Genomic DNA, 24834 nt, shown 5'->3' on the forward strand with positions numbered 1-24834 from the left:
AAACCTTTTCCCAACAATGCTGACAAATGTTAGGGTTAGGGAAGGCTTTTGCTAGAGGTTGCTTCTGCACTTTGCTAAATCCTCAGCCCTTACCCAGGGAAGCCTATTCCATGCATACTGCCCAGCATATACTGAAGAGGTTTTCCCTTTTGCCTAGCAATTTTCAAGAACGTGCCAGAGACGGTTTTCATGCACATAAAGCCTGAAGAATGTGTATCTCGCAACTTTGTATTTATAGATGTTACTAATTCTGGATTTTGGTGCAGTTCTTGAGGACCAAAGTCATGTTGTGACAAGTGTCAATCTCTGTTACTGACTGAAATACTGGGATGTGTCTGTAGCAGAGTGCAATCTTTTGCTGTAATTCCCTTACTTTCTCAAAGTGTCCTTCTTTCCCTCCCAGTGAAACCACCTCACCTTTGGTGGCTGGATAGGCACTTCAGAGAAGGAGATACTTTTGTGGAGGGCTACAGACCCATTGACTCAGCACAGCTGTTGCCCTGGGGCTTGGTGGATTCTTACAAGAATTGCATGAAGTTGTCTATTTAGAGTATTGACGATGACTATTCAAACCCACAGCATCTAAAAACAAGTATAGCTTATCCCAGAGACACCTGCCTGATGATTTCTGTGTGGGAAGGAACAGACACAGTGGAAGGGAAGTGAAACATTTTGCCCGAAATGGCATCTCAGAATCAGATCTTTGCAGTGACAAATGTGCACTGAACAGAGCCAGATTTCACATTTTCTAAATGTGTTCCTAGGCATCTCTGTCATGATTGGAAACACCACAGCTGAAGCTGTCCATGGATTCTGCAGGTTTGTCAACTCTAAGTGTTTTTGATGGCTGGGCAGTGAGGTCTCTGTTTACCCTGATTTCTCTATTTGCTGCTTACCTGGGCAGATTTCTGTGCCTCCATGAATCCTCATTGATTTTCCTGGGAGGGAAATGTCATTGCTGCAGCAGGCTGTGTCCATCAGGTATATTGGAGAGCAGGATCGTTAGGGTTCTGTGTAATTAGCAGTGCTACTAATGTACCCTGTAATGCTTTCTTCTCCAGGGGTTGGCCCTGATTATCTGGGTTAGTGGCTTCATCGGCTCCCAGCTCTGCACTGGGGTCTCACACGACCTCCAGTGTGTTTATCCCCACACAGCTGAGTTGTGGGAAGTGAGCACGGTACAAGCTGTTCCTAGGTCAGATGTTGGAGGAGGAGCCTGCACAAAGTCAGCATGAGCAAGGAATTGAGCCCAGGTCTTCAGTGCATATGGCTGAAGTGGGTTGTTAGACAGGACAGCCTCACAGGTGAAGAAAACCAGGATACAGTCTGGTGGAGTATGAGATTTTTGCAAGATGAACAGAGTTTTGCACCTGTGCAGATCTGATCTTCTTAGCCTTTACCTAAAATTGTCCTTAAAAGACTGAGCCATTTTGGTGTCATGCAGCTGTGTATGGTGATGGGGTTGCTCTGTACTCACAAATTAAGTAAATGTATGCCTGGAGTATATGTATATTTTACTTCTAAATAACAATCACATTCTCCTTGTTGAATTCCATCTATTATCTGTAGCTTTCTTTCTCCCATGTTCAGTCAGGCCAACATTGCTTTAATCCTGTAACAATGTCATCTGATTATACCCATCTGTTGATTTCTATGCAATAATCTAATTACCTATAATTTTTTTAAAATCCACCCTAATTCACATATTTTGTAAAGCTTTCTCTTTTTTTAAGTTCCCTGGTGAGATACTTCCTGTTAAATGGAGGAGATTTACATCACATGTCGTATGAAATTTCCATTTATAGTTAGCTTTCAAGAGTTAAAAAACTCCAGTAACAGTTAATTTCATTACCAGTTCTGTCACACAGCCATGATGAAGTACCCAAACTCAATGTTTATCAAGCTGTTGCAATTGGGGCTTCCCACACTCTAGCTAGCACCTTACAATCCTGATCCTTAGCTGACCTGAAGCTGTGAATCTGAATTGCATGTCAGCCAGGGACTGGGCACACATTCCCTTCTTCCAGGGCACCCTTGGAAGGAAACCTGTGCATGTGGGCAGGAGGGGAGCTGTGGTGTGCTCCTGTAGGTCTTCTCATCTGTGTGACCGGGGGACCAGCACCCTGCAGGACGCTGTGAAGGCCACCCGCCCTGCAGTTGAGGTTCAGCCGTGGCGTGCACACTAGGAGTGCTCTGCACATAGAAATAGTCACTGTCTGGAGCTCTTCACTTCCTTGAGGTCTATGTAGGTGCAGCTTTGCATCTTCCTCTGGGGTCTCTGGCAGGGGGAGTTACCCAGCTGTATTCCCCAGCCACAAGGGTCAGGACTGGTTTCCTAGAGCTGCACCCTTGCCTGGTGGCCTCTCAAGTGCAGAGCTCCCCATTTCCAGCTTCCAGTGAAACTCAAAGCAAACAAGTTGGAGTCAAAACCAATCTCTCTCAGTTTCAGTCAGCACAAGATATTTGCATACATGGTGAGACATAAGGTATCTGTCCTTCTGCCCTGCAGAGGCTTTGTCACCATCCCACAGTGCTGTTGGAGCTCAGGCACCTGTAGGATTTGCAGTTCTGCAGAGCCCCATCTCCAAACCAAGCCATCTCTTCTTTTCACACAGGCAGCTTGCTGTTCCCTGGGTTGGCTCCCTAGTAGAGCAGTAGCATCCTAGCACAAAGGCACAATCCTCTGCCTTTCTCTCCTGAGCAGTCTGCAGTACATTCCCTAGCTCTCTCCAGGACTCATAGGGCTTTAAAGACGCACCAAGACCCTGCACTTTTTCTCTTTTCTGCAGGAACCCAGCACTCTTCAGGCAGCTCTTTCCCACAGAGGATCTGGAGAAAAGTGCTTGCCTTTATCAGATGGTCATCACACAGCCTCCGGTTTAGTGCTCCTCTGCAACTAGATTTCACCAAATGCACATTAACCAATTACCCAAATTGGCACATTAATCAATTGTCATTAACTGATACAGGATCTAGCAAATGAATAAGCTCCTTACTGGTCATCTTTAACCCTTTGCAGTAGTGTGGTTGTAGCTATCTGTGACATGTGCTAATGCAACATGCTTATGCTAACTTCTATTTTTTATAAGCTCTTCATAAGCCACTTATAAATAGAAGCTTAATATGAAGTGTGACAGATCTCTAATCTTTAGTCTCTCCTTAGCCCTCCAAGCGCTTCCTTTCTGGAAATACAAAATATATGCAGTATGCCCTAGATATTCTCCATTCTTGCTGATGACTTTAGCTCTCAGCCATTGATTCTTTCCACTTCTTAATCAGTGTAAATAGATCAGGGCTACAACAGTCTTTTTATTAAAAAATTTTAAAAGACAGGTTACATCAAAAGGACATTTAAGGTGTGATGAATTTAAAATATATTTTGTTGCTCATGTGATGCTGTGAGGCAGAGGGTCAATATAATGGAGACATAAAAAACCTGTATTCCTTCTCCGTTGCAATAATGAGGATTAGAGTGAATTATCTAATGGAAGGTACAAATACTGAGAAAATACTGTGCAGCATTTATGAAGTGTCAGTATCTTGTGGCATTCTCTTCCACTAAAGGCCAGGTGTGTGATGGTGCCCCTGTCACCACTGAGCAAACATTGTGGCACAAAATGCCTAGTTTAGGGTTACACAGCAATCAGTTCCAAAACAGGGGATGAAACCCTAATATCCTGGTACAAGGGAATTTTTATGAGTCTATACTTTCTTTATTTGTTTGTTTACTTCTGTGGGGGAAAAGCCTGCTCTTCAGAGTCTCAGGTGATACGGAAAATTTAGAATTAATAGCTCTTCATTTCAGCATGTCACTCAGATTTTGCTGAACCCAATCCCTCCAGCATCCAGTGTTTTTTACTTTGACTTTAAAAGAAGTAAAGCCCTGTAGTTACTTTTCACCCTTTCCTTACATTCGGCTTTGATCACTATAATAATGTATGTTTCCAGGCAATTAATATATTGATATGCATTCACAGATAAGCACATCTACTGTGTTTCTCAGAAAAAGGAGAACACCTGATGTAGAGAACATCAGGTGCAGAACTTGCAGGATTTAAACACAAAGAAAGCTAATGGCTCAAATTGTAGCCTAGCCTAACACTTTGTCAGCTACAGATTCCTCCCCCTTTTTTTTCTCCTTAAAACTTTTGCTGTTGCGTCACTGATAAATAACAGCCCTTTGCTCAGTAATAAATCCCTTCTGTATTTAAGGTTTTGCCTTCCTACCCATTAAACCTCTCCTCGTCAGCATTACTTTTACTTTTAAGAAACAAATATTCAGTATTACTGGCTAGGAGTTCTTTTGTTTTCCCCCCATGGATGTAAAACCCTGGGGGATTTACGTATCTACTTGATAGGCTCACACAATCTTAATCAGCCTATAATGGAGCTAATGGCTGTTTGTCATCCTTGGAGATATAAATTTCCTGGTGATGTCTACTGCAGTCAGTACATGAAGTATGCTCTGACTGCCAGCAAGGTCTAATAACCAGGAGAAGGGCAGCCAGCTTCATTAGTGAGCCTGAGACCGTGCCGGCTGCTTTTCTGGGGAACTGTGCTTTTTGAATGCCGAGAGGGAATAAAGGGAATAATGGACAATACCGGTAAGTGGAATAAAACAGATCCTCATTCCTAGTGCAGCTCCGGGATTCGTTTGTATCCTCTCTCACTTGCTGCAAGAGATGTGTTTCTTTAGCCTCTGTGGCTTCTTCTTTTTAAATGTCCTTTATTAAAGCAAATTTCTATGTCTAAAATGTGACACACTTAAGTTGTTAACCCCTTAACAGTCTGATTTTTTCTGCTCCGTTTCCTGGAAATGTGAACCTAAACTGTAATGTAGGATCTGCCTTTTTAAGGTATTCAGTGTTATTTTGGAAGCTATATGCAGGAAATGTGGCAGGAAGGGAAAATGCGTGTACTTCAGAAAGAAATATCTCTCACAGTTTGAAATAGGTGTGGATAGGTAACTAATAAAGCTAACAAAAAGTAGATAATGTTTAGCTCACATCTGTCTTATTTTAAGCTGGCTCTGTTTTCTCTGAATAGTGCCTTACTCTCTTTCATGTTTGGTACATAAAATACTGAATATATTTGCACTTTTTATTTTCTTTGATGTTCCAACTTCAGATCATGCATTTTCATCCCAAATAATGCACTTCACGGTTTCTAAGGAGGAGCACTCATCATTACATCGGTGATGAAATGCATTATTTGCATTCCCCTTTTGCATTACCTTGAATCATGAGGCAGAGAAAAAAGAGAGATTTTTGGGACAGGTATTGTGCATGCTGCTTTGACTGCTGTGAAACTTCAATATGTCAAGATCTCGCAGATTTATTGGTACTAGTGCAATACATATTAGGAGACACAATCTGCAGTAGATTCAGTGCCCTTTGAAACCTGCTCAGCTCATCAGATTTGTCTAATGTTGACCTTAAAAGTGACAATCATCTCTCCAGTGTGTGTCAAAGATTATTCTACAGTAGGTTTCGGTGATTTTTGGGAGGTTGTGGGAGGTTTGGTTTGATTTTTTTTAAATAGTAGAAGCAAAACTCTTGCTTATATCTGCTAAGCTGTCCGGGTCATTGTATCATTATAAACTTCTGTGACAAACAGAAAAAAGGGTCTTGCTGCCTTAATTTCTATAAAGTCCAGGACCAAAACAAAAATTTCTAGAATTTAAAATGTAACATCATGGAAAATTACATTGTCAGCATATAAAAAAACCTGGCATGGTCCTAGTAAAATGTTCATTTCTGGAAATAAATAAGATTAGCAATACTCTTTGCACTTGGTGCTTTGGCTAGCTTTTAAGAAGCCTTAACATAATAAATGATAATGACTTGTGTTTGATATGGCATGACGAGGCAGAATTTTCTGCTGGAGGAGAAGGATTCCTGCTCTCTGACACAGAATGTCTGTGGGGAAGAGATACCCTGGCAGGCAGAGTTGCTAATTCCTCCAGGTTTTTACACTCCTCAGCATCAACAACTAACACTATTGAAGACTTGATGGAGATACCACTTTAATCCAGCTATAAGAATCTGTTCTGGAATGAGTCATATTTATTTAAAGGCCAGTTTTGGGGGGATGAAGAGGGAAGCTAGTGTTTGAAAACCATAGAAACAGATTTTCCTCTGTGTGGGGCTTTTTTTTTTTTGTTTGGTTGGGGGTTTTTTTTTGTTTGGTTTTTCTGTTGTTTTTTGGTTTTTGTCCTAAGGAAGAATCCAGTTTGGTTACTATCTATAAAAAGTTAAAATAAGTAAGACTTGATGTCTGCACAACTTACCAGCTATTCTCAACACTTCTTATAACATTAGTTTGCTGAATAACTCCAGATTTTTTTCTCATGCAGAAACAGTGACTGATGCTTTGCAACCTATATACCATTAAAACTGGTTAAAATAATCCTTTCAGACAATAACTAAAATCTAGTTGTTAAAAAAAAACCCCAAACCAACCCAACAACAGCTGAAACCAAGCCATATTGAAGACATCATGGCAGAGGGTAAGGCTGTGATCCAGTTTCTTCCATGGCTACCAGTGATCTCCCTGCTGCCTGTGGTCAGCTTGCTCCAAACCCCAGAGGGCTTCAGTCCCACGTGGGGTATGGACACCCTCCCTTCTCCAGGCAGCTTTTCTAAAGAGTCCTGCCACTTCCATACTTTGAGTGGTATTGGGAATACATCATTTCCAAAGAGCCCACAGGGTGCTGGGTAAACACTGCTGAGTATGTAGAGGAATGTTTAGGGTTCGTGATCCCTAACTGGGATGCCAGTGTGGGGACTGTGCAGCTGAACACCTCTGTATGTCTGTCCTGTCCCTCAGACATCTGGAGGGATGGGAGAGCACCTTTGAAAACCCTTGTGGTGTCATCTGGGCACTTATGAGATCAGAGAGCAGCAGGATTATTTGCATGCCTAAGCCCAACTGCCTGGTTAATTTGTTCTTCAGCAGTCTGCCAACTAAAATGTAAACACACTGATGTATATAAACTGGATACCTGCCCAAATTCTTCCTGGAGAGATGCTATTTCTGGCAATACAGAACTGCAGAATATTAGCAAAGCTGCGTGTTTTAGCTACTGTGTTAGAAATAACAATTTAGTATCAGTGTCAGTGAATCAGGCCTCTGTTATTAAACTCATCAAGCTGCTGAAGAGACTTTCAAAGTCAGACCATGGATAATTGTTGGGCAAAACTCCATCTTCTGCTCCGCATAACAGAAATATCTCTGTAATTCATCACTCTTCTCCTCTGCCATCATTAAAATTATTTTCTGGCCAAAACTGTCATTTGAAAAGATCAGTGTTGCTAATAGGTCACCTGCGTACACTTTTAGCTGCTATGGTTGATGCTATTTTGCGGGGTTTAGAAACAATGTTTTCATTTTAAAAGTCCTTTGCTTTAAGAGTTAGATTGCTCTTATTTTTATTCTGTGTACCGAGACAACTCCACATAATTGTTGTCTCGTGTGTTCTTTTAAAAGCCTTTCCTGGAATAACAATAAAATATTCATCCATCTGTGTAGGGCACAACAGGACAGTTCTAGTTGTATTCTTTGCCTATTTAGGCATCAGCTGTTTGTGACAGGCTGTCTGCAGGTATTCAGCTGCAAGGCTGCCTGCTGCTCTGGGCAGGGGAGGGCAGCCAGCAGCCTCCACTAGCAGGTCCTGGGCTCCAGCTTTGCTGCACACATTGACTTTGGGCCAAACACATCAGGCCTGGAGACAGCAGTGATGTAACAAAACTCATTTTTAAAAAAATAGGAAGGTTTGGAAATAACTTGTGGGGTAGAGCAGGGGGGGCAGGGAAGCAAGTATAAAACCAACAAGAAACTTGGAGCGGCAGGAAGAAAGAAGCTGTGGAAACAGAGGTGCTCCCAAGTGATGCATTTTGGGGGGGATTTCCTTTAAGGAGTAAGATCAGCAACATCCCTTCCCCCAGAGCTCCTAGTCAGCTGTGTCCTGCTTGGACAGGTATCTCACCTTAAAACAGACAAGTCTTGTACACTCATTCTTACCAAGAAGAATGCCAGTGTGAGGTGCCAAAGGCCTGGGGGAAGAATCACATGGGGGTGAATGGCACCATAGTGGGGTCCTGTGTCATGCACACCACACCAGTAGTGAACAAAACCAGGAGGCCTTGTTTCATGTTTCTTGGGGATTTATATGACTTCTTTGCACTTGAAATATTATTTTAGCAGTAATGAGCTAGCTGTGGTTAATTGTTACCCTGAATTATGTAGGTTCTGCAGCTGTGGCTGCAGGCTATGCCTTCAAGTAAAAAATGTGTTTTAAGGGGACTGGAGGTCTTGTCTGTTGTATAGTCCATCTCTGAGGAATATCCAGTAGTAACATCAAACTTTATATTTGAACTGTAGTGAAACTTAGAGCTTTCCACTGAGGTGAGACTTTAATTTGAAGCCTGAAATGCTGTGGGGTGGGGAGGATAGCAAGTGGTCAGTTTAGCCTTCTGCATGACATCATGTATTCACAGGAAGAGTAAGAGACACAGGAAACCATTTGTGGATGGAAATTCCCTTGCTTTTGAAGTAAGTGGTCATTTTTGTCTTTCTGTAAGTCAATAAGGCTTATTTAGCACTCATTAAGACTGCTGGCATTGAATGCTGGTTGAGGATTTGACCTTACAGACACTTTGTTATGTCTTACCTGCTATTTCAAGGCAAACAGGGTGCATCTTTCTAAAACACAGAGGAGAAAGAAAAACAGGCAGAAGAACAAAACTGGGAGGAGGATTTCAGCTTATGATCCTGATTTCTCATCAATTCATAGTGTTCAAAAACCTCTGATGGAGCTGAGCTGATCCGTGCGCAGAACTAGGCTAGATAACAATCTCAGTGAGTTGTAAGGTTCATTTGCTGCCTATAAAGGGCTCTGAAATCCTTTGGCCATGTAGGGCTTAAGCTGTCTGAATTGTCCCTATGAATTAGGAAACCCATTAAATAAAACCACTTGCAATGGAGACAGCAGCAGTGTCACCACAGGTCTGTGAGCCCTTGAGACAATTCCCAACTCCAGCAGCAAAACCAGTCTCATTCTCTGGCAGCTTCTGTTTTGATCTTTGATGGTACTTTGTCCATGTTCTCCCCAAGCGTGAAGGTGTTTTCAGAGGGGACAACAGCACCTCCTCTGTCCCACTCCTATGTAAATGGAGCTATCCATGCTGTGTTTCTTTTATATGGCATGTTCTACAGATCACAAAATTGTTTGCTCATGAACAATAAAATAAAAAGCAATAAGCAACTCCTTTATACTACATTGTGTATTCTAATTTGCCTCCTATTTTCACCCATGCCCCTGGCTGAAGTGAACACTCTAGTGTATCACAGGTCACTGCTAGCAAGTTGAATTTCTTCTTGATGTAATTTTAGAGTACTATTCATGGCTTGTTGCCCCTTTACCAGGAGTTGGCACAGTATGCTTATAAACCCATGACTTTGGAAAACATTTCTGTGAGGATTAAACTTCCTTGTGATGCTGCTGCTCCCTGTGTTAATTTCAAGCCTCTATGCACATAGCACATAGAATGACTACATAGGAACTTGCACTAGAGGTAGCCAAACACCATGTAGCACTGAAATGATGGAGCACCTTCTAATGTGGAGATAGCCCACCCACCCTCCTTCAAAGGGCTCTCTTTAGCTAGAACTGCTGTGGTTCCACTGTTCAGACACACACTCATGATATTTTAAGCAATGATTCCAGTTACTGCAGTGCTTCTTATGGAGAAGCAGCATGAACTGTAACTGGTTTGGAGAGATGGTATAACACTGATTTTACTTACAAATAATTTATGATTATTTTTTTCTGGTAAAAGCTGGCAAGCATCAAACCATCTGGTTCTGAGTTCATGCCTTATGTTTACATCTGCTGGTTGTGTGGCATTTTTGGCCTGCTGCCTTCAGACCTCTGTTCTGCACTCTGGATCATCACTGCCACCTATGGTGAAGAAGCAAGTGCTGTGGACAGAAGCAGTAATGCAAGTTTGAGAGGCAGCATTTCTCCATACGCTTTTAGCAAGGATGAAACCAAAATCGCAGGAGCCAATTATTTTGACAGTACAAGAAATCAGTCCAGACAAGGAAACGTCGTGTTAAGAGGTGCTGGCACAAATTGTTCCAAGAAAACCAGCCTGTGTTCCAGGGGCTTTGAACCCCAAATCTGAGGGGGCTGGAAGTGAGTGACAAGGGGGAAAGCAAGATTGCATGATCAAAGAGCTGGTGACTGATAATAAGGATCTAGTCTGCTGGCGTTTCACCATCATTCATTGTCTCTAACAGTGAGTCTTTTATGAAATGTGATACTTAATTGTGGAGTGACTTGCAGGGGTATTTCTTTGGGCTCAAAAAGTAGACTGGATGGAATTTTACCAAAAAAAACCCCTCACTTTCTCTATTTTTCCCCCTTTGTCTCACTATTTAAACCTTTTTTGTATTTTCACATAAAACGTTTACGAGACTACTTCCTGAGGTATAATTGGAAAATATAAGTAGCTTAGGACTCTAAGAATACCTAGCAACCTTCTTCCAGCAAACAGGAGCAAATCCTGAATAAACTGCCGAGTTTGCAACTAATCATTCTTGCTGGCAAGTGGGGCCCAGCCATCCCTGGGTGAGCGTGAAGGTCCCCAAGCCAAAGTGAGTGTCCCCAACTGGTGCCTCATGGAGAGGCAGGGTGCTGGAGAAGACTGGGCAACTGGAATTGTTATCCTACACCCACAGAGCAGTGTATGCCTGACTCTGGGCACAGCTCCACACCAGAAAGGATGTCCCATTTGCTGCTGGAGATGCAGGAAGAAGGAAACAGCTGTTGTCATCTCATTGCAGGGGTTCCATACTGTTGTCTCCTACCACAAAAGTTTCATACCTTCTTGGTATTTCTTGTGAGCAGGTCCTCAGAGCACTGACTCTTTCTTCTTCACAAAGGAGCCAACTGACTCCAGTTCCCTTCTTAACCAGGCACCCCACTCTTTTATAGCACTTTTCTTCCCGTTGGTTACAGCTGTGGTCTGTTAAAGTCAGGCCTGCTCCTAATCTTTGCTAATTGGCCCAGCTGCAACTCCTTAGGGGTAAGATTACTTTCTACACTATCTTTATTTTCTTATATTCTATCCCCCTACATAGCCACATCCATTTGAACAGATCCATCACCTTGACTGCAGACACTGTGAGACTGAGGCTGCTGGGGTTCGTATTGTTACCTGTACAGAAGCATCCTCTCCAAGCACCCTGGGGGCAGTGGTACCAGCACAAGAACTTCCTGCGAAGACAAGAAGGGGTGATTTATCTGCTTTCCTCCCAGAGGAGACAAACTTAAACCAGGGTTGTCAGCAATGAGGTATTGAATTGCTGGAAATATGAGTGAAATAGTGGACTTGAGTGAAAAATTGGGTCCCTCTTAACATCCAATTTTCCAAGAAAGCACAAGTCTGTGAGCAACTGAATTGGCCAGGGCCAAATATTTGCTTAATCCTAATTTTCTCCCCAGCACCTTTCCTGTAATGTAACTACCAGAGATCGCTTATTTTACAACTTATTTTATGGGAAATTCCCTTTAAATGTATTTCTGAAAAGCAAGAGAATATTTAATGACAATGATAAAGGCAACCCTATGTCTCTGTAGAGAAGCAGGCACAGTGGGAGACAATCCCAGAAGCAATTTTTTCACCCATGGCTTGACCATTGCTAGAAGGCATGCACAATGTAGTTCCAACAGAAATATGACAGCAGCTGGTATTTCCACAGGAGACAAAGTTGTGATCGATTCATTGCAGCTCCAGCTCCTGCTGACTCACAAGTCCCTTCTGTCTTTCTCACTGGGACTTGAGTCAGTCCAAAAAACAAGGGGTATTTCATTATGGAGGCTTGCCTGGAAACCATGTGGAGAGATGAACTGAAAATATGGCGATCTCGGGCATAAAATTTGTGCTGCTGGGAACTGTTTATTGACATTTAAATCATAGTTCAGCAAGACTTTGTTATAGCCCTACTGTCAGGGAAAATGGTTTGTTGATGGAAGAAGCCTATGGAGTTCATGACTGTGATTTTATCACAAAAACAGGCTATATATTTTAGCTGCTTTTTTTGTAGCTGCGGTTGTATGTCTCCTTTTTCTTCTCTTTTCTGTTTCTGTTTTTATTGTTTAATATTATTAAAATAACTAACATGACACATTATTCTGGTTTAATTTCAAGTGAAATTTGGCAACTTCAACCGGTGAGATAAGGTTTAATTGCTCTTGGCATTTAAAAAAGAAATGCAAATGACAAAGATATTAAACTGACAAATTATGACAGCTCACATAACACTTTTTACAATAGTTTTTTTCCATGCATTTTTAATACCCAGAATAGTCAGCCTTAATACTACCATATTTACAATAAATCATTATTCTAATGGAGACATTTTGCTTTGTCAGGCAATACACAATCAGCAGTTTTCAATAAAGAATCTGAAAACTGTTCAACATTAATTCTGTGACACAAACTCATAAAAGCCAGACCATTTATAAATGGGGCCAATATGCTGCCCTTAAATTGGGATATTAAGGAATAATTAGAGCACAGTAAGGGCAGGTTGCCAAACGTAACTTTCAGATCCCCCAGTTTGTGTCACTTAGCACAGTGATTGTAATGTATTATGTGCCTTCTGTAAGGCACAAACATGCATTTCCTACAAAACAGCTTAAGGCGCCCCTGAGAGGTTGAAGTAGCTGTTTACTTTGGCATGAGTGGCTTCAAGAGGCATAAAGCACCACAGAATTTAGGAACAACGATGGCTTTGGGGTTAAAAGGGAAATGGGAAGCCATGGTAGAGTCTGCTTTTCTCAGTGTTTCTGCAAAACTCAGCAATGGGGTGTTTTGTTTGTTTGTTCTCTCCTTTGGTACCCTGTGAATGCCATGTCTGCTCTGGGTGACAGGAGATCCTTGAGACAGCTCTGAGCACGTTGGTGTGGTGTGGTGCCTTTTGCCCAGCAGACGTTAATCTGAGCCCCTAAACAGCACAGCCACATCAGCACTGGGGGCTGGACCCTGACTGGTGATCCAGCTGGGGTGAGGTGGGATGCAGGGTCTTACACCTGCACAGCATCCCACTCAGGATACAGCTGTTCTAGTTCCAGTTCTTGTTCTAGTGGAGGATCTTTCACCCCTGTGCTGTTAACTGATGCAGACAGGCCTCAGAGCCTACCCCTGCCCATGGTTTTGGAGATGCCATCCACCCTGTCTTATTTAGAAGCTGGAGAAGGTTACACAGTGACATGTGAGGGTATCTTGGCAGTTCTTGAGGTTAGATAGTCTAGGTAGTGGGGAAAAAATACTTTTTTTTTTACCTACACGTGGGAGATTCTAGGGCAAAAGTAAATGTGATAAAGCCTTGAGCAAGATTTTGAGGTCTCTGAAGATGAACAATCTACTTTGCAAGATATAAGGGTGACAAGCAGTGCATTATATTATTATACTGTCCCCAAAATAATGTAATATCTATCAATGTTCCTTGTTTTAGCTGTGGATGTTGTCGCCCCGAGACAATTCTTTAACTCAAATACCAGAGGAGATGAAGTAGCTCTACACAAAGCTCTTCATTCTCACACAAGTTTCTGTCATGTTTGCAAACCCTCAAGTTCTCTAAGTGTCGTGTAGATTCTCTTACACTGTGTCTCAGGAAGCCTGAGGGCAAGGAAGAGCAGGGAGGTACAAAACTGGGAAAGTAGAGGTACTGCTCAGCACCATCAGAGTCTTATTTTGAGCTGCTGGAGGAGAAAGAGTAGAGCCAGTGCTATTTCCCAGGATGTTATCTTCTCCCAGGGAGGAATAAGAAGGATGATTGTGGGGTTCCCTTCCTCTCTCAGGTGGTGGCCTGCCTCCTGCTTTACTCTGCACTGCAGGTGAAGAAGCCAGTGATACGCCACTTAAGCCAAGGGGGCAGTTTGTGCAGCTATGGTTTAAGAACACTTTTCTGAGGGTAGTGTTTCTTCACTGCACTAGTAATGCTGGTTTTGCATCAGTGAAGCCTTGAAGTCTGCTTCTCCCTACAGTCCCATTGCCTGTTGTGACAGAAATGCTGTTAGCTGCTTTTTGGAATGGCTTGCAAATCTGGGGACAAGATAGCCCTAAGTTCCATCATCACTGCTTGCAACCACAGCTAGACTTCTTTGGGGTTTTTTCAGCAAAATTTGAAATTCTGAAGGCAAATTCAGCTTTTCTCCCCTGGTAGAGAAGATGGCTCTAGCAGTGTAAGAGTTTGTGAACATCTTTCTGGTGCAGATAGGGTGTGCATCCATTTCAAAGGAGGCCTCTCAGGGTGAGCAAGGTGAAGGCAGGAGTCAAAATCCTTCCCAGATCAGCATTTAACTACACTTTAGTGTCATTATTGCCTCTTGCCATGATCTCCTTTTCCTCTGCTCTGCCTTTAAGCTTTTCCCCCAGGGCAATAAGTGCAACCTCATGCATTTGATCAGACTGCTAATGGAGAAGGGGGTTGCCACCATGACAGCTGATAAGTGCTTGCCTGAAAAAGCACCACAAATAAACTTCCCAGTAGAGGGGGGTGGAGTTGTGTGACCTCAGGCTTTCCTTTTCTCTGCTTGTGGCACACCACACCAGCCTTTTACACCTTTGCCTTTTGCAGCTTCTCAGGAAAGCACAAAGTGTCCACAGGATGCAAAAGTGGTGCTTCCCACAGCAAAGAACCTATTGCCTGCTACTGTGTTGGATTGGTCCCCATAGCTACTGTGGTCCCCTTCACTTTCACATTCTCATGCTGGTCTGCATGCTCTGTGTGAATCTGCATGACTGGGGTTTATTTTATTTTATTTTATTTCATTTCATTTCATTTCATTAATTTTTAAATATTTTTTTTTCTTCTCCCCATTTTCACAGTCATAGTGTATTATGGGCAGAATGAAAAAGGAAAAAAAATGTATTTTGAAGATATTAGTAGCTTGGCAACCATAAAGCTTTCCCGTGGCTTTGCAGAGGAGTTTGGAGTGCTTACGTTCTGTACTTCCCTTTATCTTGCTCTGCACTGTGCACCAGAGCTCCCGTTCTGCAACTGATGCCATGAAAGTAGGTTGCTGTGCTCAAATCCAGGGTTTTTCTGAGTCTTCTGAGTCAGTTTAATGTATGCATTGCTGATTTAGATTGCTGCCAACAGGGATCACCCACTAGCTGCCTCATACTATTTGGAAGGGGGAGTAGGGGAGATATTAGCTTGGTTTCTAGGAACAGACACAAAATTGTAAGACAACACTTACCTGTATCAAACTGGGCTTCTTCTCAGCTAAGGGAAAAACCAAAGAAAATTTTCACATGCTCCGTGATTTGCCTGCTTGCCAACTCCCTGGTTCACATTGGCTCGACCCAAATGTGAGAAATTAGAGATCCTTTACACAGGTGTGAAAGGACTTCCCATAGCTGAGAAGTGGCCCCTAACCTATTTCAGCTTTTGCTCTGTCAAAGGTGACTAGTCCAAGACATTTACCATTCTTAAGCATATGAACATTTCCCCTTTGCTCCCAATATTTTCCTCCTATTTCATAATACTAAATCAAATTCCATTATGTGTTCATTTATAGAACAAGCTGTGTTCTCATGATATTTATGGATGGCTGCATCACGTGCTCTATGCAGGTCAAGAGACATTGCCAACACAAAGGAACAAAGATGATTCCCAAGCACACAAACTCCTCAGCATGTGCAGGACTGACTTGCATGGGTGAAGCCACTGCCTGGGCCCTGTAGAGAGTTTGCAGTGCTTGGAGGCTCTCAGAGATGGAATGCTGGGCTAGGTGCATCTTTTCTGTGTGTATAGGAGGGATGCAAGCATGGTAGGGAGGCAGGGAGCTCCCAGCCTGCTGCAATAGGTGTCAGTCTGTAGTAGTGGTGAGTAGGGAGAGTGCTGCAAAAGAGCTGCAAACAGCTGGCCACACGAAGGCACAGAGCTGACATTTACTTTGTAGCCCAGGGATGGAGCTGGCACAGCTTTCTGGCCTTCTGTTTGTGGTCTGGGAAGCCAGTGAGTTGCTCAGGAACATTCTGAAGTGAACCAGGTAAGGTTCACAATGTATCCTCCTGGTCTTCCCTTGTGAGAGAACTGCATGCTCTTGAAGAAATTATTATTAATTTGCCTTGTAACAATTTTTAAAGAGAGTAAATGAGGCAGACTCATAAGCATTAGCTAGTGAGTTTGACATCAGTCCCAGGCAAAAATGTGAAACAGATGATACAGATACTGAGCCAGAAAGAATTAAGAGATTGAATACAAATAATTTCAATTAACATGGGTTGGAGGAAAAACAGGTTTGAGGGAAATATTTCATACATCTATCTTGCTGCATGAGAAGATGCTTGGCTTGGTTCTGATTTGTAGAACCTAAAATGCAAAACCTATGTACTATGTATCAAATGGGTTCTTCTGTGCCCAAATGCCAGGTTTCAAAATACAAGTGCATTTTGGGAATTTTCACTCATCGGGTGTGATTCAGGAGGCATCCAGCAAGAGCTGGTCCTTTGCTCCAGCTGTATGGTGCCACTGGCACTGGCAGCAAGAAAACACAAAATTTTATTTAGGTAAGAAACGAATGCATTCAGTATGGACAAAGGAAAGGCCATATAGTCAGGGACAAGACTAATTAGATCATAGTTACATATTGGGAGGCTCAATGTTGAGAGGCAGTGATTTGCAAAAAATACTTGCATAATAACATTATGCTGGAGGCACATGTGCAGCTGATGAGCTCTGTCTCAGAGAGCTGAGACATTCCTCACATGTATTTGCAACATTGAAAGGTGCCGTCTTGCTCTAGTTGGAGCACTGGAGTGACTGCTTCTGGGATACTAAGCAATCTTTGGTGTCCCATGTCTTCCTTGAAACACAAAAATCTGAGGAGGGATCAGGAAGCCCTGCAACAATGCAATCTGAGATACTGTGAAAGAGATTTTTAAAATTCTGAATCTCCTTTGCACCTAGCCCTAAAATCCCTTTGCAGCTTTCTAACTGTAATAATCCTACACATTCTTCCTTGACGTCTTACTGGACAATACCAATTTGGACCTTTTAGTTCCCATTTATGAATAAATATCATAAAAATCTCTCTGTAGAGGCATATTGTTGGCAACAATAATAAATATCTACTTTTACATGTCTGTATCTATATAAGATTAAAATATTGGTCATTGGTGATGCTGAATCTATTTCAAATTTGAAAGAGGAAGGTGACTAGTAAGTAGCACAAGTAAAAAACAATACTGCACAACTCACATCAGACAGACTGCTAAGAAGGCTGGAAATGAGGGGTCCCAGGTGTTAAAAAGCCTCCAGCAGGATGGTTCCTAATCAACACTCAGAATTTCTCCTTCTAGTTTTAATAAAGGCTTTGTTTCCCCTGGATCTTGCTGCTTCTGCCTTAATTGCCACCTGTTGGACACAACAGAATGGCAGCACTGGCACACAGGAGCCTTGTCTGTCCTGCCTTCTCAGCACCAGAAATACTTGCTGAAATGATCCCCATTGTACTGCTTTTCAGGGCACAGGGTGCTAAATGAAAGAAGTTTAATTCTTTCCCATCACCCCAGAGCCAGCAGCAGCCAGAGATCCTGTACAAAGCATTCACTCATGTTCCTTTCAGGTGGGAACTGCTCACAAGAGGGGCAGGTGGGGGTAAGCCAGAACCAATTCAGTCCTTTATATCCACTCACACCAATAGAGGGGCAGATTCTGGCATTATCCCAGCAGCTCTGAAATCAGGCACCCTCCCTGCTTCTCAGTGTTGCTGTCAGCCTGGCAGTGTAGCTGGAACTCTTACACAGCTGCACAGAAACCATGGTTAAACACTGCCTGGGTGCTACACCTAGCAAGAAGGTTTCACTGGCCAAACCTGACTTCTAGATCGCTGGTGCTGCTCTCCAAACTGCAAGGCAACACTTCCCAGTCAATACCACTGCTTTGTGCACGTGCTGTGGCTTTCTGCTGTGTACTCCAGAGAGAGGTTGTTTTCTTAAATATTTTTTTTTAATCAAGTCATTTAAATCCTCAGTTTTTCATGTCATTCTTTGTGTGGCAGCTAAGAATCCTACACCACAGGGCACCCCTGCCAGAAGAGGCCTCCAGGGACGAAAGAGCTGGAAGCAGCAGAGTGGGCTGTGGTGAGGGTGAACGCTGTTGTTGGAGCACACAGGCAGTGTCTGCAAACTGCACAGTGCCTAAAATAAAACTGCCTAAAAAGCAGTTCATTTTGCCTTAAATAGACAACGTATATGATAATACAGCCTGCTGATGAGGGCCCTCATCTGCCCTTCTCTGCACCTACTTAAAATGCAGAACTTTTGTTGTCGTTGTTGTTGTTTTGTTGGGTTTCTTTTTGTCTTGTTTTTTTTGGTTTTGGTTTGGTTTGGGGTTTTTTGTTTGCTGTTTTGTTGGGGTTTTTGGGTTTTTTTGGAAGAACAACTAGAAACAAGAGCCTAGCCCTATGCCACTATGCTAACAGTACTTTATTCTCCATGCAGAAAAACATGACCAGTATTTCCCCCTAATCCCAGCTGGTAGGATAAAAGTCCTGAAATACTGGTACTAAACCAACAAAAAGATCAGGCTATTTCTGTCACTGGAAAGCCAGAGAAGCAGGAATTAATCCCTTCAAGCGGAAAACAATATTGAGTCAAGAACCACCCCCTAAACTGTTCTGTGTCCTGCCCAAGCTACTGCATGGATGGACAGAGAGGGTCTTTCCATCTAAATGCTGGTGTTGTGTGGGATTTAGGCTGGAAATAGATTCCTGTAACACAGATGACAGACAGCCTCACTACCCAGCATTGTGATATCTAAGTTCATCTCTTGGGAATGGAGATCCTAGGAGAGAAGAAAAGCTTTTTCCCCAAACATGCCTTTTTGGACAGCCCCATGTCACTTGAAAAGGCTCCTCAATGAGCAGAGTCTTCAGGACTCTCTGGGGCTCTTCAAAAGGGACTGGGCACTATTTCTCCACCAGGGTGAGTGCTAGCAGGGCATTGCTGTGGTGGGACTCCCAGGGGGATGTTTAGCTACCAAGGAGGAAAACTCCAGTGTACAGATCATTCTGATGCCTGTGTGGCCAGGCAGCAATGAAGGAGGGGGTTGAGGACTGTGGAGCTGAGAGATCAAAGCAAATTTCAGTTAAAGGAAATAATTTCTCACGAAGCTATGTCTATATTATGCCTGTTGCAGATCTGTTTGTTGGGTACTGTGGGGTACTCAAATATTGCAGTGAAGGAGGAGCCTAATGTTTTTTGTTTGCTTTATGCCATAGCTGGTCACCTCTTACTGAGCACACTGTTCCAGCTACTCCGTGTTTTCAGGATAAATGTGCTCTTGCTGTACCTTCTTCTCTCCTGGGATGCAGAAGAGACTGACTGTGATGGAGATAGACACCACACACAGCATGTGCATTCTTCACAGCAAAGGGAATGGGAGTCAAGGAGTCAGCTCTGGGTACAGGCTTTCCTTGTAACCTTTTGCTTACATTCACAAACAATGCCCTATTATGGTGTTTCCTGCAGATTATTCTAATAACCACTGAGCAGTGAAGCACGAGCATGTGTTCAGGTTTCTTACATTGAATTCTAATGTGGTAAAACATGCCAGCTTTCTAAGGGTCGACAAAAATGCACAAGAAAGAGAACTGGATAAAATGGAGCACATGGAACTTTGCTGTAACTCTCGAAACTTGGAAACTTCCTGGAAGAAATGGGTTTTATATCTAAGGACACACAATGTTTGCTTTCTTTTCTGCTATTTTATAACTTGTCAGTTATATTGATACGTCTCTTCTCTGAAGATGCATAGCCTGGTGTAGGTAGTAGAGCTTTCATGAAGGCTTGATTGCAATTATAATGGGGGGAAAGGGTTTTTTGTGTGGTGAAAAATACACGGCCGGGGCCTTGCATGGTATTTGAGGCTACAAATGCTGATTGGGTGCCTTGCCAGGGAAAAACAAGGAGTCTCAGAGCTCCTATGTGGCTGCTGCATTGGACATGTGCTTGAGCATTAGAGGTCTTTACTGAACCTGCAAATTTGTATTATATTAGGTATAAAACATGTTGTCAGTGAAATACATTGTAGTGACCTGAGTGACACAGCACCAAAGAGGAGCAGAATGGTGGCTGTGTTTGGCAGTTCAGCACCAGGCTGTTGGCAGCAGGTCCTGACATGTGCACGGAAATGTTCTGTCCATGGAGGAGGTCACCCTCCCCCATATTCTGGGTTGCCTTTTGTCCTTTAAACTGAGTCAGCTTCTAGCAAGCAATAACCTGAGAGCAACATAATGTTATGTTGTTTGGAACAGTTTGCAGTCAGACGAATTATGTTCAGTGTAAAAATTAACACACAGGCCTAAAAAAATCTTCAGAAAATGTATGGATTTTTCTTACTAAGATGTTATGGTCCATCAATTAACCAATGTTGCTAGACAACTTATACAAACAAAAAATGCATTGCACAAATTGTGGATCCAGTTGTCTCATATTAGTCAATTTGACGGGCCAAATTATTTATAAAACACCTAATATTTATCTTATCATAAGGAAATGCCAGATTTGAATAGGTTACTAGCACCATACTAGCTAAATAACAGTACTAGTTTTATTAGAGTGTTTCATTAACTAGTTTAATAATGAATTACCTTAAAATGCAGATTTTTTTTCCTATTAGACTGGTAAATAGACATCTTTAATATGTCTTTCTTTCTATACTTCTTACAGTTCGTAAATTTGAACTGCAGGAAGGGAACTCCTATTCAGACTTCTAAAAATTTTGTAGGATGAATGGGATGGTTTAACACAAATGTCTCTGCACTGAGAAGGTTTTCAGTGATGTTGGCCACACAGGAAAATTTGTGGCTCTTTACCTGAGAGCACATGCAAGTGACTTGCATCTGTTTCACGTATCTGTACATGGATATATGCATAATTGTAAATACATTCAGTTAATGAATTATTTTACTTAAACACAACCTGCCTTGTGAGGCCAGGAGTTCGTACTGAGTGCTGAACAAGGGTTAAGTTTCCATACCTTTAAAAAAATTGACTTTTATTAGCTTGAGCTGCAAGGATCTGACCCCTGACAATGTAATGTTATTTTAACCACACTTTGTCTTGAATTGAATGGATGTCTGCCTGGATCCCCAGACTGGGCCATTGAGCTTTTGTGAACTTCAGCTGCGCAAAATGAAGGTGGCCCTATTTTGTCCCTTAACCAAAAGGTGATCTCTCTTAAGGGCTACTCTAGAAAGGAAGACATTTTTTTCTCTGTATACATTATTAAAAACCCCAAAAAGTGCTCTTTGCTTTCCTCAAATGTTAATCTGCATACTGCACTCTGATTTATGTTCAACATGTCAGCATAATGGGGATGGAAAGCACACGGCACCCTTCTTGGTCGCATAAAAACATTGTAAAACATTCTGAAAGTTCTCAGTCTGTCTCCAGCAATGGACCATTAAATAGGAGGAATAAACACAGAAGGGACCATTGACCTGAGCGCTGCATAATTTACTTTATGACTGCCAGCTACATTCACAGATTTACAGGCACTGGGTTTTATCACCATGTGTGAGTCAAGGTTGTGGTTCATAATTACTGTGCAGTTCATGGGAAAACCCTAAAGACATCTTGTGTTGTATTTTAGTTGTTCCAGTGAATGGGATAATGGGAAAACCCTAAAGACATCTTGTGTTGTATTTTAGTAGTTCCAGTGAATGGGATCATGGGAAAACCCTAAAGACATCTTGTGTTGTATTTTAGTAATTTGAGTGGGATCTGTGCTTGAGAATGCTTTGGAGTGCCCCTCGTCCTGCTCCATCACCTATGTAGGTGAAACTACACAGAATCTTGCTTACTGATTTTGGGGAAACAACTATTTACTGTGCCACACAGCTAACATACAATTAAATGTCTCAGGCATTCTGGAAAGGATAACTGTTTAAAAAGAGAAATGGAGTGCTTGTGGGTGTCTTATGTAGGATACCTTTTCTTTTATCACCAGCTAGCACAGTTCTCCAAGTGACTTTACAGAAAATAATGACAAGCTGGATTTTGTGGGTCAAACCCACAACCAAAGGCATTTGTCTTCCATGCAGAGAGCCCAGTACAAGCTATCTGCAGTGCACATGAAGGCATTTCTGCATGGCATGGGGCTGTGCCCTGCACCCACATGAGGTTTTAGAGGGAGTTTGGCATTGCTGTCTGGTTCCCAGTGCTACCAGGGACTGTGGAAGAGGCCACAAGAACTCCCCAGGTAGGTCCTGTTTTCAGAAATATGTATTTTCTTCTTTTCACAAGGGGTCTTCTTGGGTTAATGTTTTCTACACTTAAGTACTTGCAAAAACACTGTGAAATTAAGTCCTTTTTCTCCCAGTAGGTGACATACCCATAAAGGTCTTATTACTGGCTCTCCCACATCAGCTTTGCTGTGTCTATACTGGAATGTAATTCAGTGAGCCACAGCACCATGAAAACATCTGATGTACTATTTTTTTAATGGATTTTCCTCACAGAGAAGCTATCTTCCTGGGCATTTCTTCTGTCAGCCCAATTTAATTAGATTGTAGCTGAAAACAATAATATTACATTTACATTAGCTTTAAAAGTCTCTGCATTTTTGCCCCTGCAGCCCATCTGGCTCTAATGTTTCTGAATTTAATGATTTTTTTTCATTTGAACTGACTAAAAGTGCTGCATTAATAATCTGCTGCATTAAAAAGTAGTGAGAAAAAATGTGTAATATTGATGTTTAGTCTTGGTAAAAGCGCTTTTCCCAAGAACCACTCCTGACTTATTTGATACAATTGTTTTAGTTTCCTTATGTGTGGGATTGCAACTGAATGAACCCGAAATAAATCAGGACAAAAAAGACCCCCGGAGCAGGGTGGTTAAAGCATGCTGGTTCCTCTGGCCACCAGCAAGTCAATGAATGACATGCAAGGATTTAAATAGCAAAATGAAAGTCACAGATTGACACTTGATTTATACAATCACCATGCAAAGACCAAATGCCACACATACAGGAGGAGCTGGAGGCAAAGCTCACCAGGCTTTCTGCCCCGTTGAAAGCAGCCCTCAGCAGGGAGATGCTAGCAGGTTACCAGATCACAATTCTGCTACAGCACACTGGCAAGCGTGCAAAACCCAACCCTTCTTAGCCCTTCCTATGCACAGCCATGCACACTTGGTCCTACAGAAGTTAAAAAGAGATTATATGTTCCCCACCATCAAGGATGGCTTTAGAAACAAGTGGTGTGTAAAACCTACTGCAAAGACAGCTACCTCCAATTAGGACAATGGAAGTGGCTGATTCTGAAGGTTCAAAACAAAACCCCAAACAAGTGCTTGGGAGGGAAGAGAGGTGCATAGTGTGCATGTTAGCATGAAATTGGATCTGATGGTATCCTTGAACCAGTCACACCTTTCTGACATTGCTGCTCAAAGTACAGGGCCCAGCCACCATGGCCAATGCCCACAGAACACATTCCTGTTTCAGAGGTGCCAGGAATCCCTGGCAGAGCTGCCTGGGAGCTTTGCCAGCCCCACCCGCTTGCCTCTGGCTGCGCTTTGTGAACCCTGTGGATCCTGTCTATGAAGAGCTTTGTGGGGAGCTGGGGCCAGAGAGGCAGAGAAGAAACAGCCCCAGTCAGTGCTCTGCTAGTGCTGCTGCCTCTGCAGCCATCCAGACCATGACAGAGCCAGCAGGGAGGGGCCATCACTTCCCTGTTAAACCTCTGGGGAATACAAGTGGAAAGGGGGATGCTCCACCAGCACTACTCCTGGGAAAAATATCAATTAGGATTTGCATTTCATTGAGAGGCAAGAACTGAGAGCAAATGCCTCAAATCTGCAGGAAAGACAGTTATTGGCGCAGTTTTGCCCGACGGGTGGGAAGAATGATGAGCAGGACTCCATGATATCAGAAGGCTAATTAATTACTTTCTTATACTATATTATTCTATACTATATTGCACTATATTACACTACATCTAAACTGAAACTGAACAAGAACTCAACTGAACCAAATCTCGTGACTGTCTCCTGACCAGCTGTCAGGACACAACTTGCAGAGATTGGTCAAGAAAACAAAACACTCACACTAGAATCCAATTACCAAATACCTTCAGGTAAACAATCTTCCACAATGCATTCCACTTGTGCACAAACACAGGAGCAGCAAATAAGATAGGAATTGTTTTGATCATTGTTTTCTCTGCTTCTCCAGGAAAAAACCTGAGAGAGAGAATTGTCTCTCTCTGTTCAGAGAATGTGAATCTGATAGACAGTCTGCACAAAAGCAGGAGATTCATTTTACACCTTTGTTTTGGACACTTGCAACTGGCTGTGGGCTTTCTTACAGATCAGCAAAGATGTAGGCCAAGCACCACAGCTGTAATCATGGTAGGTGCAAAAATAACCTGGAATGGGTTGGACTGGAAAGGGTCTCTGAAAGATAATTTAGTCCAATTCATATGAGCAGGGCCATCTTCAGCTAGATCAGGTTGCTCAGAGCTCTGTCCAGCCTTAAATATTTCCAGGGATGGGACATGTACCAGCTCTCCAGGCTACCTGTTCCAGTGTCTCACCACCCTTACAGTGAAGGGTTTCTTCCCAATATGGAATCAAAACCTACTACCTTTCAGATTCAAGCCATTCCCCCCTTGTCCCATCTCCACATACTCCTGTGGGAAAAAAAAAAAAGTCCCTCTCAGCTCTTTTGCAGGCACCCTTTAATGTACTGGAAGGTGCTATAAGGTGTCCCTGAACTTTCTCTTTTCCAGATTGAATAACCCCAGCTTTC

The 24834-nt window shown here is 42.6% G+C and overlaps 1 protein-coding gene across 1 annotated transcript in view; it reads left to right on the top strand.

The window, feature by feature from the left end:
- The first annotated feature begins 4514 nt into the window (after positions 1-4514).
- The window catches only part of PHACTR2 (phosphatase and actin regulator 2), a 103087-nt gene continuing 82767 nt past the window's right edge, over positions 4515-24834 (top strand). The window contains exon 1 of the mRNA XM_030944852.1: positions 4515-4604. Within this exon, the coding sequence (XP_030800712.1) occupies positions 4592-4604 (13 nt within the window). The 5' untranslated portion in view covers positions 4515-4591. The remainder of the gene's footprint in view (positions 4605-24834) is intronic.

This window comes from Camarhynchus parvulus, chromosome 3 (assembly GCF_901933205.1).
Source record: "Camarhynchus parvulus chromosome 3, STF_HiC, whole genome shotgun sequence".
Classification (NCBI taxonomy): Eukaryota; Metazoa; Chordata; class Aves; order Passeriformes; family Thraupidae; genus Camarhynchus; species Camarhynchus parvulus.